Source organism: Heterodontus francisci, chromosome 25, assembly GCF_036365525.1.
Source record: "Heterodontus francisci isolate sHetFra1 chromosome 25, sHetFra1.hap1, whole genome shotgun sequence".
Classification (NCBI taxonomy): Eukaryota; Metazoa; Chordata; class Chondrichthyes; order Heterodontiformes; family Heterodontidae; genus Heterodontus; species Heterodontus francisci.
This window is the reverse complement of record NC_090395.1, coordinates 14,812,468-14,825,370: the sequence shown is the minus strand read 5'-3', so window position 1 is coordinate 14,825,370 and position 12,903 is coordinate 14,812,468. Positions and strand designations below refer to the sequence as shown.

Below are 12,903 nucleotides of genomic sequence, written 5' to 3'. Positions count from 1 at the left end.
AGAGGAAATTTACTGGAATGGTACCAGGGCTGAGGGGCTTAGTTATGTGGCGAGACTGAAGAAACTATTGTCTGTGTTCACTTGTTTGCGGATAACACCCAATTCCTCCTCTTCACCACTTCTCTTGATTGCCTTGTGCTGGAAGAATTAAAGGTTTGTTCAGCTGCCGGTTGGGTAAAATGAAGCCGTTGTCTTTGGCCTCGCCACGGACCTTCCCTTGCTGCCAAATCAAACCGCCCTCCCTGACAGCTGTCTCAGGCGAAACCAGACATTTTGCTAATTAGAGGATATGCTTGTGTTTGAAAGTAGTGCAGGTTTTGAAATTTTGAGCTCTGATCCAGCTATTGAGAAGTATGTGTCTACGGTTGTGCAGAGGCCTGGCACTGGACAAGCAAACCAGAACATGAGTTCAGATCCCATCCTGTCAAGTGGTAACAGCTGCTGGGTTGTCATGAAAACTCACCTGGTTCCCCTCTATCCAGCAGGGAAGGATTTTGCTCCTCCCGTTCTGGGCTGATCTACTTGAGACTGTGGTTCTACTCTATGTGCCCTGTGAAGTGGCCCATCATTGTTTTGGGGCAGCTGGGGGATGGGGTATAAATGTGGCCTTTGTAACATTCCCCACAACCTGGGACTGAATGATAAAAGCTAGCTGAGGATTACATCTATCCGACCATTTATTTCGACCTCTGTTACAGGCAAAGGCGGCCATCAGAGAGCTTTTACCAAACGGTTTGCGAGAGTCAATCAGTAAAGTGCGATCGAGTGTAGCTTATGCTATATCGGCAATAGCTCATTGGGACTGGCCTGAGGCATGGCCAGAGCTCTTCAGACTATTGATGGAGATGTTGATCAGCGGCGATGTGAATGCAGTGCACGGGGCCATGCGTGTACTCACAGGTATGATTAACGGAAGTCTCGTCAGAATCCTCTCACTGTTTTAAACAAGCTGCCATAGTTCAGAATCCTTCGAACATGAATAAGAAGTGAGCACTGTTCTCGATTCCTGACTACTCTTTTTGTTTCCTCTGCAGAGTTCACCCGAGAAGTAACAGACACCCAGATGCCACTGGTGGCTCCTGTGATTTTGCCAGAAATGTACAAGATTTTTACAATGGCTGAGGTGAGTGACCTGAGGCCGTGGTTGTTCTTTAAGATCCCTGGGGGCTGTTAAATCCTCCAAGTCAATGACTACTTTATCCAAAGAACAAAGAACAGTACAGCACAGGAACAGGCCATTCGGCCCTCCAAGCCTGCGCCGATCATGATGCCTGTCTAAATGAAAACCTTCTGCATTTCCGGGGTCTGTATCACTCTATTCCCATCCTATTTATGTATTTGTCAAGATGCCTCTTAAACGTCGCTATCGTACCTGCTTCCACCACTTCCCCCGGCAGCAAGTTCCAGGCACTCACCACCCTCTGTGTAATGAACTTGCCTCGTACATCCCCTCTAAACTTTGCCCCTCGCACCTTAAACCCCTAGTAATGGACTCTTCCACCCCGGGAAAAAGCTTCAGACTATCCACTCTGTCCATGCCGCTCATAACTTTGTAAACCTCTATCAGGTCGCCCCTCCACCTCCGTCGTTCCAGTGAAAACAATCCGAGTTTATCCAACCTCTCCTCATAGCTAATACCCTCCAGACCAGGCAACATCCTGGTAAACCTCCTCTGTACCCTCTCCAGCCTCCACATCCTTCAAAACTGTTGTGTTTCTGAATTTTATATATTAAAGTAAAATTTAATAATGATAACTTAAATTTATATAACTCCTTGAATGTGGTAAAATATCCCTAGGCACTTAATTCTGCTGTGGAATCTGAGCATTGATAGCACCTGTGGCATTTAAGACTTTCTGAACTTTAATGTTTGTGGGGAGAGAGTGACCAGAACTGGCCAAACCAGAGAGAAATCAACATTGTTACTTGGGTAGCTGAAAATCAGAGGGCATTTAGTTTGCAGGCTGGCAAGTTCAGCTATGGCAGTGAGCAGTTTCCCACCACTGCCAACCCCCAGATTTTGTAGCAGGGACTCCCATGCTGTGGCCATGTTGGAGGCTGTACCTCTCCAGACTGATCTGCAGTTTTGTGCAGTTATTAGAATTCTGTGATTAGACATGAAACAGGTAGACAAAATGCAGTGGTGCATCCCTCAGATCTAAATAGCAGAGTCCTCCTCTAGCAGAGGGCACCTGCTCCGCTTCTCCAGGCAGCAGTGAACCATAAAACCATAGAAAAGTTACAGCTCAGAAAGAGGCCATTCAGCCTATCGTCTCTGCACCGGCTGAAAAAACTAGCCGCCCATTCTAATTCCACCTTCCAGCACCTGGTCCGTAGCCTTGCAGGTTAGTGCACTTCAGGTGCAGGTCCAGGGATCTTTTAAATGAGTTGAGGGTTTCTGCCTCCACCACCATTCCTGGCAGTGAATTCCAGACACCCACCACCCTCTGGGTGAAAGATTTACTCCTCGTGTCCCCTCTAATCCTTCTACCAGTCACCTTATATCTGTGCCCCCTGGTAATTGACACCTCCACTTTGCAGATCTCCAACTCTTGAGGTAAATATTCCTGGTAAGAATGGTGAACTGTACCTGAACCATGATCCCTGTTTTTCATTTGTGTCTGATCAATGAATTCCTGCAGTATTCATAGCGTATAACTTAATGCCGCTGGGCCGCTCAAGCCTATTCTGCCCTACAATTAGATCATGACTGATCTGTACCACAAGCCCATTTACCACCTTTAGTCTTTATCCCTCGATACCCTTACCCAGTAAAAATCTGTTTGTCTCAGTCTTGAAAGCTCCAACTGACAGCACCCCCCAGCATCCACATTTGCGTGGGAGAATTCCAGATTTCCACTACCCTTTATGTGAAGAAGTGCTTCCCGATTTCACCCCTAATCAGCTTAGCTCTAATTTTAAGATCATGCCCTTGTTCTGGATTCCCCCATCACAAGAAACAGTTTCTCTGAAAGTGTTTGACAAAGTACCACACAAAAGGCTGGTTAACAAAATTGAGGCTCATGGAATAAGACAGGCAGCTTGGATGAAAAATTGGCTTAAGAAAAGAAAAGAGCAAGTTGTGTTTTTCAGATTGGAGGATGGTAGACAGTCAGAGTTATTGAGACACAGGAGGCCATTCAGCCCATCGAGTCCAAGGGAAATAAACCTGGAGGGCTACAGGGATAGAGTGGGGGAATGGGACTGACTGGATTGCTCTACAGAAAGCTGGCATGGACTCGAGGTGAATGGCCGCTTCCTGTGCTGTAATGACACTGATTCTGCATGATAAAGGGCATCAAGTGTAAATCAGAAATACGGTGTAAACATATTGAGCAAATTGTGGACTATCGGTGAACGCAGCTTCTATACATATACATACAGAACACATGGACCTCGGGCTGCAACTCCGGAGACGTCCTTTGCTTCCTGGGTCCTGCTTGCGCCCCATCTCCTGTCCCGATACTGTGCTCAATGCTGGGAGTTTGTGGTTAGTGAGACTGTCCTGGATTACCACATTTGTAGGAAATGTTTCTGCATTGAGGCACTCCAACTCAGAATCTTTGAGCTGGAGTGTGAGATTGTTTCACTGCAACACATACAAAGAGGTAGGAATTTCTAAACAGAATACAGTCACACCAGAGAAAAGCATCGGTGCAGGAAGGGAGGTATGACTAGTTAGTCAGCAGTGTAAGAGGAGATGGTCCTGCAGGCACTGCTCCTCTCCAACAGGTACAATATACTAGCTAACTGTGGGAATAAGGATGAAGGCTGCAGGAAGGATGAGCAGAATGTGAACCAAGGCACCGGGGAAGCAGGAGACAGTCCAAGGGGGGGAAGTAGCAGAAGCAAAAGGTTGTAATCACAGGGGATTTGATAATTAGAGGGATGGATAGAGTCCTCTGCAGTCATGACCAAGAATCCAGAAGGGTGTATTACTGACCTGGTGCGAAGGTAAAGGATATCTCGGAGCAACTGGAGAGGAACTTGGAAAGGGAGGGGGAAAATCGAGCTGTCGTGGTCCATGCTGGGACCAATGACATAGGGAAGAAAAGGTCTTCAGAAGTCAGGAACTAAATTTTAAAAAAAGTACCTTGTGGGTTGTAATCTCGGGATTATTTCCCAAGCCATGTGCTGATTAGATAGATCAAGAAGTGAATGCGAGGCTGAAAGACGAGTGTGGGAAGGAGGGCCTCCATTTCATGGGATGCTGGGACATCAAGAAGCTCTACCGCTGGGATCGGCTGCACCTGAACCAGAATAGGACCAGCGTCCTAGCGGCAAGGAAAGACGGGGCTGTGGTAGCACTTTAAAACTAGTAAAATTTGGGGGGGCTGGGGTCACTTGTTGAAAATAACGTAAATCTGAAGATGAAAGAAATGGGAGATTTTTTAAAATCGTTCATGGGATGTGAGTGTCGCTGGCAAGGCCAGCATTTATTGCCCATCTCTAATTGCCCTTGAGAAGGTAGTGATGAGCCGCTGCCTTGAACCACTGCAGTCCACAGTGCAGGGAGTTCCAGGATTTTGACCCAAAGACAGTGAAGGAACGGCAATCCAGTTCGAAGTCAGGTTCGTGTGTGTCATGGAGAGGAACTTGGTGGTGTTCTCATGCGTCTGCTGCCCTTGTCCTTTTAGGTGGTGGAGGTCGTGGGTTTGGAAGGTACTATTGAAGGAAGCTTGGCGGGTTGGGAACATAGGAAATAGGAGCAGGAGTAGGCCATTCTGTTGTCGAGTCTGTTCCACCATTCAAACAGATCATGACTGATCATCTACCTTTACGCCATTTTTCCCCACCAGCCCATATCCCTTAATGTCATTAGTAACCAGAATATCAATTTCTTTCTTAAACATGCTCAATAATTGAGCTTCAACAACCCTCTGGGGTAGAGAATTCCAAAGACTCTCAACCCTCTGAGTAACAATGTCCAAATCATCTCAGTCTTAAATGGCCTATCCCTTATTCTGAGTCTGTCTTCTGGTTCTAGACTCACCAGCCAGGGGAAACATCCTTGTCACGCCCTGTAAGAATTTTGTAAGTTTCAATGAGATCGCCCCTCATTCTTCAAAACTCTGGAGAATGCAGGCCCAGTTTCCTCAATCTCTCCTCATAAGACAATCCTGCCATCCCAAAGGTAGTCTGGTGAACCTTCGTTGCACTACTTCTATGGAAAGTCTGTCCTTCCTTCGATCAGGAGACCAAAACTGTGCACAGTACTCCAGATGTGGTCTCACGAAGGCTGTATGCAATTGCAACAATGTATCTTTGCTCCTGTACACAAAACCCCTTGCAATTAAGGCCAACATACCATTTGCCTTCCTAATTACTTGCTGCACCTGCATATTGGCTTTTCGTGACTCATGAGCAAGCACACCCTGGTCCCTTTAGACATCAACACTTCCCAACTTCTCACCATTTAAGAAATACTCTGCCTTTCTGTTTTTTTTTAACCAGAGTGGATCACTTCACACTTTTGCACATTATATTCCATCTGCCATGTTCTTGTCCATTCAACTAGCCTCCTTGCATCCTCCTCACAACTTTCATTCCCACCTAGTTTTGTGTCATCAGCTAATTTGGAAATATTACATTGGTTCCCAACATCTAAATCATTTATGTAGATCAGGGTTGTCCAACAAATGGCACGTGGGCCAGGATCCGGCCTGTCAAAGGTTTCCATCCGGCCCTCGGCCATTCCTCATCTTTGCCAGTGCTCCATGAGTGGAAATGGGAAATTTCCCTTTGTCTTCCTGAAGAAAGGCCTTTTTAAAAACATCACGCTGAGTTTCACAGATGACAGCTGCTGAAGCAGGAACGCGCAAGTCTCAATCCATTAGCCATACATTACCCCAATCCCATGTGCTCTAATTTTGTTCACTAACCTCCTTTGTGGGACCTTATCAAAAGCCTTCTGAAAATCCAAATACACTACATCCACTGGTTCTCCTTTATTTGTGCTACAAGTTGCATCCTCAAAAAACTCCAACAGGTTTGTCAAACATGATTTCTCTTTCGTAAATCCATGTTGACACTGCCCAATCATAGTATTTTCCATGTGTCCAGTTATCACATCCTTTATAATAGATTCTAACATTTTCCCTACTACTGATGATAAGCTAGCCGGTTTGTATTTCACCTTTTTCTCTCTTGCTCCTTTATAAATAGTGGGGTTACATTTGCTACTTTGCAGTCTGCAGGAACCCTTCCAGAATCTATGGATTTTGAAAGATATCCATCAATGCATCCCTGTCTTTATAGCCACCTCCTTGAATACGCTGGGATATAGCTCATCTGGTCCAGGGGATTTATCAGCTTTCAATCCAGTTAATTTTTTGAGTACAGCCTCTTTATTGATATTAATTTCTTTCAGTTCCTCGTTTTTACAAGTCCCTTGGTTCCCTAGTATTTCTGGGATATTCTCTATATCTTCCTCTGTGAAGACAGACACAAAGTAGTTGTTTAGTCTCAGTCATTTCCCTATTCTCCATCACAAACTCTCCTGTCTCCGCCTGTAATGGACCCACACTTGTCCTTGCTAATCTTTTCCTTTTCACATACCTAAAGAAACTTTACAGTCTGCTTTTATGGTTCTAGCCAGCTTGTATTCATACTCTCTTTTCCCTTTCTTTATCAGTTTCTTAATCCTCCTTTGCTGGATTCTAAATTGCTGCCATTCCTTAGGCTTACCACTATTTCTGGTGACCTTATAAGCCACTTCCTTTGATCTAATGCAATCTTCAACTTCTTTTGCTGTCCACAGTTGATTCACCTTTTAGTGGAAAGTATATTTGATGTAAACCATGTAATACTTTAAATAATAGCCATTGCTATTCTACTATCAAATCTTCTAATGTATTTCCCCAATTCACCATAGCCAACTTGCCCTCATACCTTCATAGTTTCCTTATTTCAGATTTAAGACCCTAGTTTCAGAATGAACTATATCTTTCTCAAATTTAATGTAAAATTCTTTGATATTGTCACTAATTCCTAATGGCTCCTCTACAGCATGGTTATTAATTAGCCCTTTCTCATCACATAATACTAAATCTAAAATAGCCCGATCCCTAGTTGGTTCCTCAACATACTGCTCCAGAAACCCATCCTGTACACGCTCTGGGAATTCATCCTCCACAGCATTAGTGCTATTTAGGTTTACCCAGTGTCTATGTGAATTAATGTCACCCAACATTACTGTATTGCCCATGCTACATGCACCTCTAATTTCCTGATTTATCCCATGTTCAACATTACCACTACAGTTTGGTGGCGTGTAAACATCTCCCATCAATGTTTGCTGTCCCTTGCTATTTCTTAGCTCCACCCAAACTGATTCTACATCTTGCTCCTTTTATCTAAGGTCTTGCAGTGCATCTTGTAGATTGTACACACTGCTGCCACCAGGCGCTGGTAGTGGAGGGAGTAAATGTTTAAGTTGGTGGATGGGGTGTCGATTAAGCGGGTTAGTTTGTCCTGCAGGTTGTCGAGCATCTTGAGTGTTGTTGGAGCTGCACTCATCCAGGCGAGTGGCGTGTATTCCATCACAGTCCTGACTTGTGCCTTGTCGATGGTGGACAGGTTTTGAGGAGTCAGGAGGTTAGTTTCTTGCTACAGAATTCCCAGCCTCTGACAGGCTCTTGTAGCCACAGTATTTATATGACTGGTCCAGTTAAGTTTATGGCCCATGGTAAACCCCCTCTGCCCCCAGATGTTGGTGGGGATTCAGCGATGGTAATGCCATTGAACATTGCTGGGAGATGGTTAGATTCTCTCTTGTTGGAGATGGTCATTGATTGGCACTTGCAGGTTGTGAATGTTACTTGCCATGTAACAGCCCAAGTCTGAATGTTGTCCAGGCCTTGCTGTATGCAGGAATGGACTGCTTCAGTATCTGAGGAGACGCATATGGTGCTGAACACTGCAAATGCCCCACTTATGACCTTATGTTGGAGGGAAGGTCATTGATGAAGCAGCTGAAGATGGTTGGGCCTAGGATGCTACCCTGAGGAACTCCTGCAGTGATGTCTAGGGGCCAAGATGATTGGCCTCCAACAACCACAACCATCTTCCTTTGTGCTAGGTATGACTCCAACCAACGGGGAGTTTTCCACCGATTCCAACTGATTTCAGTTTTGCTAGGGCTCCTTGATGCCTCAGTCAAATGCTACCTTGATGCCAAGGGCCATCACGCTCACATTACCTCTTGAATTCAACTCTTTGATCCATGTTTGGATGATGGCTGCAATGAGGTCTGGAGCTGAATAGCTCTGCTGGAACCGGTTGAGAATGAAAGTCAGACTAAGGTAAGGAACAAGGTAACAAACAGCCAAGGAGAAAATATAGTTACCAAACATGTATGACTTGTTAAAAATAAAGTGAGAGGAATGATTAATGAAAAGGAATTGTATTGCCTGTACAGCAATGTGCATTTTTACACTCAGAAGCAGGCACTCTTTTTCTACCGAAGCACATCCAAAAATTATTCTGTAATGACTAATAAATCAATGTGAATTCAGATAAGGTTAGAAGCTGGAAGTGTTGATTGCAGTTTGTTTCTATAGGTGTACAGTATTCGGACTAGAGCACGTGCAGTTGAGATCTTCACCACATGTGCCAACCTTATCTGTGCCATTGAAGAAGTTGAGAAGGTAAGTGAAGGGCTTAAAGTGGAGTAAAACTCATTTGGCTCACGGGCCCAACTCCTTTCAAACAACAAACCTTACTACCTAAATCATGAATTCTTCACCCCACCATCTCCTCAGGAATTCGATCATCCTCCAAATCACCATGCGAGTCAATCAGACCCATTCAATTTGTAGACTCCTCAATCCCTTCTCTTGATCAGGATTGATTCAGTTCCTTTGTGAAGTACAGATTGAATTAAATTCTTGTACTTTGTTGCACATATTCACTGGGGAATGGAGAAGGTGGACATGGAGGGGAAAGTGGGGTGAATATCTGCGACACTGTTAATAGAGGTCAACGTATTGCTGCAGTGACAAGTATATGTCGCAGTGTATTGTGCCCTGAATGTGCTTTATGTACATGTGTGATATATATATGTGCCTGAATGGGTATTTTATTTTTATATATATATATATATGCATATATTATGTATTGATGTACATATATTACAGCTGGTTGGTGCTATACATGTACCACTGCATGTGAGATAAAGGTCCCATTTGTGATAAATGTGTGTAATAATGTATGTATATAACTTCTGAAGTCTGCCCATATGCAGTAAAACACAGAAATCCCGATTTAAAAAAAAAAAATTCTTTCATGGGATGTGGGCTTCGCTGGGAAGGCCAGCATTTGTTGCCCATCCCTAATTGCCCTTGACAACTGAGTGACTTGCTAGGCCATTTCAGAGGAAAGTTAAGAGTCAACCATATTGCTGTGGGTCTGGAATCACATATAGGCCAGACCAGGTAAGGATGGCAGATTTCCTTCCCGAAAGGAATTAGTGAACCAATACAACAATCATTGGTAGTTTCATGGCACTATTACTGCAGCTCGCCTTTATTTCCAGATTATTAATGACTTAAATTTAAATTTCACCAAGGTGGGATTTGAAACCATGTCCCCAGGGCATTAGTTTTGGCCTCTGGTTTACTACTTCAGTGACATTACCACTATGGTACCTTCTCGTCTTAATTTGCTGCCAGTGATTCTCTGGTGTGCTGTTGAAGTCCCCCCAGACTAGAATCAATTAGAAGTCATTGAACTGATGAGAGCTGCCACTGTTATATTCTGAGTATCGCTGTGAAAACCTTTGCTAAAAGTTGCATCTTGTTGAATGAGGTGCAGCTGGGTTTTTAAGTTCATAAATACTGCTAAACAGCCTCTTTGACCCTGAAAGAGTAATTTTATATTTGTTGAACGTTAAATTTCTCCATTATGACCACATATTTTTAAAAATGTTTTAAAGTTTGATATTTTATCTTAGTCCATGTGTATGTCCCAATCACTTACTGTGCTATCTGTAAAATTTGAAATGAAAGTGAAGAGATTGAATTGAGTGCTTTTTACTTCTTGGATTGCTCTCGTTGAGAGTATTTCAACGTGAGTGGCTGCTTATCATGTTTGATGACATAGCTGGTGCTAGACGCCTGGAGAACCCCTTGACTTGGCGCCAGATTCAAACTGACATCAGGAAAAGGAGGAATCATGCTAAAGAGATGTCTAGATCTTTTCTATGAGATCAGTGCCAAACGTCGTTGCTTCGCTGCTGACTGCAAAATCTAGCCTGATATATGTGTACCTGCATTTGTGTGTGTGTATTACTGCTGGTTGGTGCCACTCATTGCCTACATGTTTTACTATGTGGGATAGGTTAGTGTGTGAATGATATAGATATTACGCCTGTGCATGGGATGCATCTGTGTATGTGATAGATATACATGTGTGATAAATGTAAACTTGTGCCATATATTGCATATATAACATACAAAAGTGATATTATTGTGCAGTATACACATGTTTGTGTAAGTATGTAATGTAATTGTGGGTGTGATCATGTGCTTGCAATACATGTAAGTATATATGTTTATAAATTATATACGTGTACGTGTGACGTGTGTGCATAGAGTCATAGTTATACAGCACAGAAACAGGCCCTTTGGTCCATCGTGTCTGTGCTGGCCATCGAGCACCTATCTAGTCTAATCCCATTTTCCAGCACTTGGCCCGTAGCCTTGTATGCTACAGTGTTTTAAGTGCTCATCTAAATACTACTTAAATGTTGTGAGGGTTCCTGTCTCTACCACCCCTTCAGGCAGTGTGTTCCAGATTCCAATCACCCTCTGGGTGAAAAAAGATTTCCTCAAATCCCTTCTAACCCTCCTGCCCCTTGCCTTAAATCTATGCCCCCTAGTTATTGACACCTCCGCTAAGGGAAAAAGTTTCTTCCTATCTATGCCTCTCATAATTTTGTATACCTCAATCAGACCCCCTCTCAGCCTTCTCTGCTCTAAGGAAACCAACCCTAGCCTATCCAGTCTCTCTTCATAGCTGAAATGCTCCACCCCAGGCAACATCCTGGTGAATCTCCTCTGCACTCTCTCCAGTGCAATCACATCCTTCCTATAGTGTGGTGACCAGAACTGTTCACAGTACTCCAGCTGTGGCCTAGCTAGCATTTTATACAGCTTCTTCATAACCCCCCTGCTCTTATATTCAATGCCTCGGCTAATAAAGGCAAGTATCCCATATGCCTTCCTAACCACCTTATCTACCTGTGCTGCTGCCTTCACTGTATGCGCATATGTGTCTGTTATGTATATATCTGTGTTGTGTAATTGTGATCTAAATTGTATGATGCACATGTATGCAGGAACAGGAGGAGGTCATTCAGGCCATTGAGCCTATTCCGTCATTCAGTTAGATCATGGCTGATCTGTATCTTAACTCCATTTACCTGTCTTGGTTCTGTAAACCTTAATACCCTAACCTAACAAAAATCTTACCAATTTCAGTCTTGAAATTTTCAGTTGAGCCCCAGTCAGGTCTCAGCGATGGCCACTTGGTCATACCCTTAAGCTGAATTTGTGCTTCTAATTCCCTTGTTCTATTTCTTATACTATATGCATTACTGTGTTGTGAATATATACATGCTTGCTTGTGTGTTGTATATGTATGTGGTGTATACGGACGTACAGGAGGTGTGGGTGTGCTGTTCATGTATGCGTGTGGATGTGTTTTATCATTTCTGAAGGCTATTTCTGTACATCTGTCAGGGTGCAGCCAAGGCCTTGATCTTCCCTGTGGTACAGCAGTTCACAGAAGCGTTTGTGCAAGCCCTGCAGATGCCTGATGGCCCAAGCTCTGACAGTGGGCTGAAGATGGAGGTTCTGAAGGTAGGCAGTGTGGAAGATGGGGAAACGCATGCAAGTTGAGCTGGAAGCCTGGGACCTTGAAACCACATAGCCTCCTTCAGTTTTAGTAATGGAAGTGCAGCCATTTAATGATTGATACTCTGAGTAATACTGCACAATCCCTGGGCTGAAGGAAGCAATGATACCTGGAGACCCAGAGATGCCCATTCCTCTGAGCGAGCCATCCACTCACTGAATGTCCCTTGGAGACTGACCCCTGCCCCTGATTGTGTGTGTGTGTGCGTGCGCGCGTGTTTGATAGTGATGGCCCAGACCCCGGCTCCTCATTCCGCCTCAGTTACAGACAATGACGGCTCTGAACCCAGCTCCTGATTCAGCATTTGTTACAGACAATGACAGCCCTGACCCCGGGTCCTGATTGTGTGTGTGTTAGACAGTGATGGCCCAGACCTCGGCTCCTGATTCAGCCTCTGTTACAGACAGTGATGGCCCTGAACCCTGCTTATGATTCTCTGTGTTACGGAGGTGGTATTGACCCCTGCTCCCTGTCTCTGTAGTGTGTTACAGACAGTGATGACCCTGACTCCTTCTGGTTCTTTGTCATACACTGTGATGGCCCTGACGATGACTCCTGATTCTCCCTCTTACAGGCAGTGACAGCGCTGGTGAAGAACTTTCCGAAGCACATGGTTTCGTCCATGCAGCAGATCCTGCCCATTGTGTGGAGTACGCTAACTGAGAGTGCAGCTGTATATCCTTTACACAGCACAGTACCTAACTCCTGATCTACAACTCAACAATGTGGAAGGAAGTAATGGGTGCAGAAAACATTGGGGGGGGGGGAAAAAATTTATATAGAGCCTTTCATGACCATCGGAGGTCTTGAGCGCTTTACAGTCAATGAAGTACACTGTTTTAATGTAGGAAGCGCGGCAGCCAATTTGCACACAGCAAGCTCCCACAAGCAGCAATGTGATAATGACCAGATAATCTGTTTTTGTGATGTTGATTGAGGGGTAAATATTGGCCAGGACACTGGGGATAACTCTCCTGCTCTTCCTCA

General features: G+C 44.3%; 1 protein-coding gene across 2 annotated transcripts in view; it reads left to right on the top strand.

Annotated features, from left to right (window-relative positions):
- The window catches only part of ipo9 (importin 9), a 123,751-nt gene that overhangs the window by 30,114 nt on the left and 80,734 nt on the right, over positions 1 to 12,903 (top strand). For both annotated transcript variants that reach the window (XM_068056910.1, XM_068056911.1), the window contains exons 4-8: positions 699 to 900; positions 1,035 to 1,123; positions 8,562 to 8,648; positions 11,742 to 11,861; positions 12,491 to 12,591. In XM_068056910.1, coding sequence (XP_067913011.1) covers positions 699 to 900; positions 1,035 to 1,123; positions 8,562 to 8,648; positions 11,742 to 11,861; positions 12,491 to 12,591 — 599 coding nt within the window. The remainder of the gene's footprint in view (positions 1 to 698; positions 901 to 1,034; positions 1,124 to 8,561; positions 8,649 to 11,741; positions 11,862 to 12,490; positions 12,592 to 12,903) is intronic.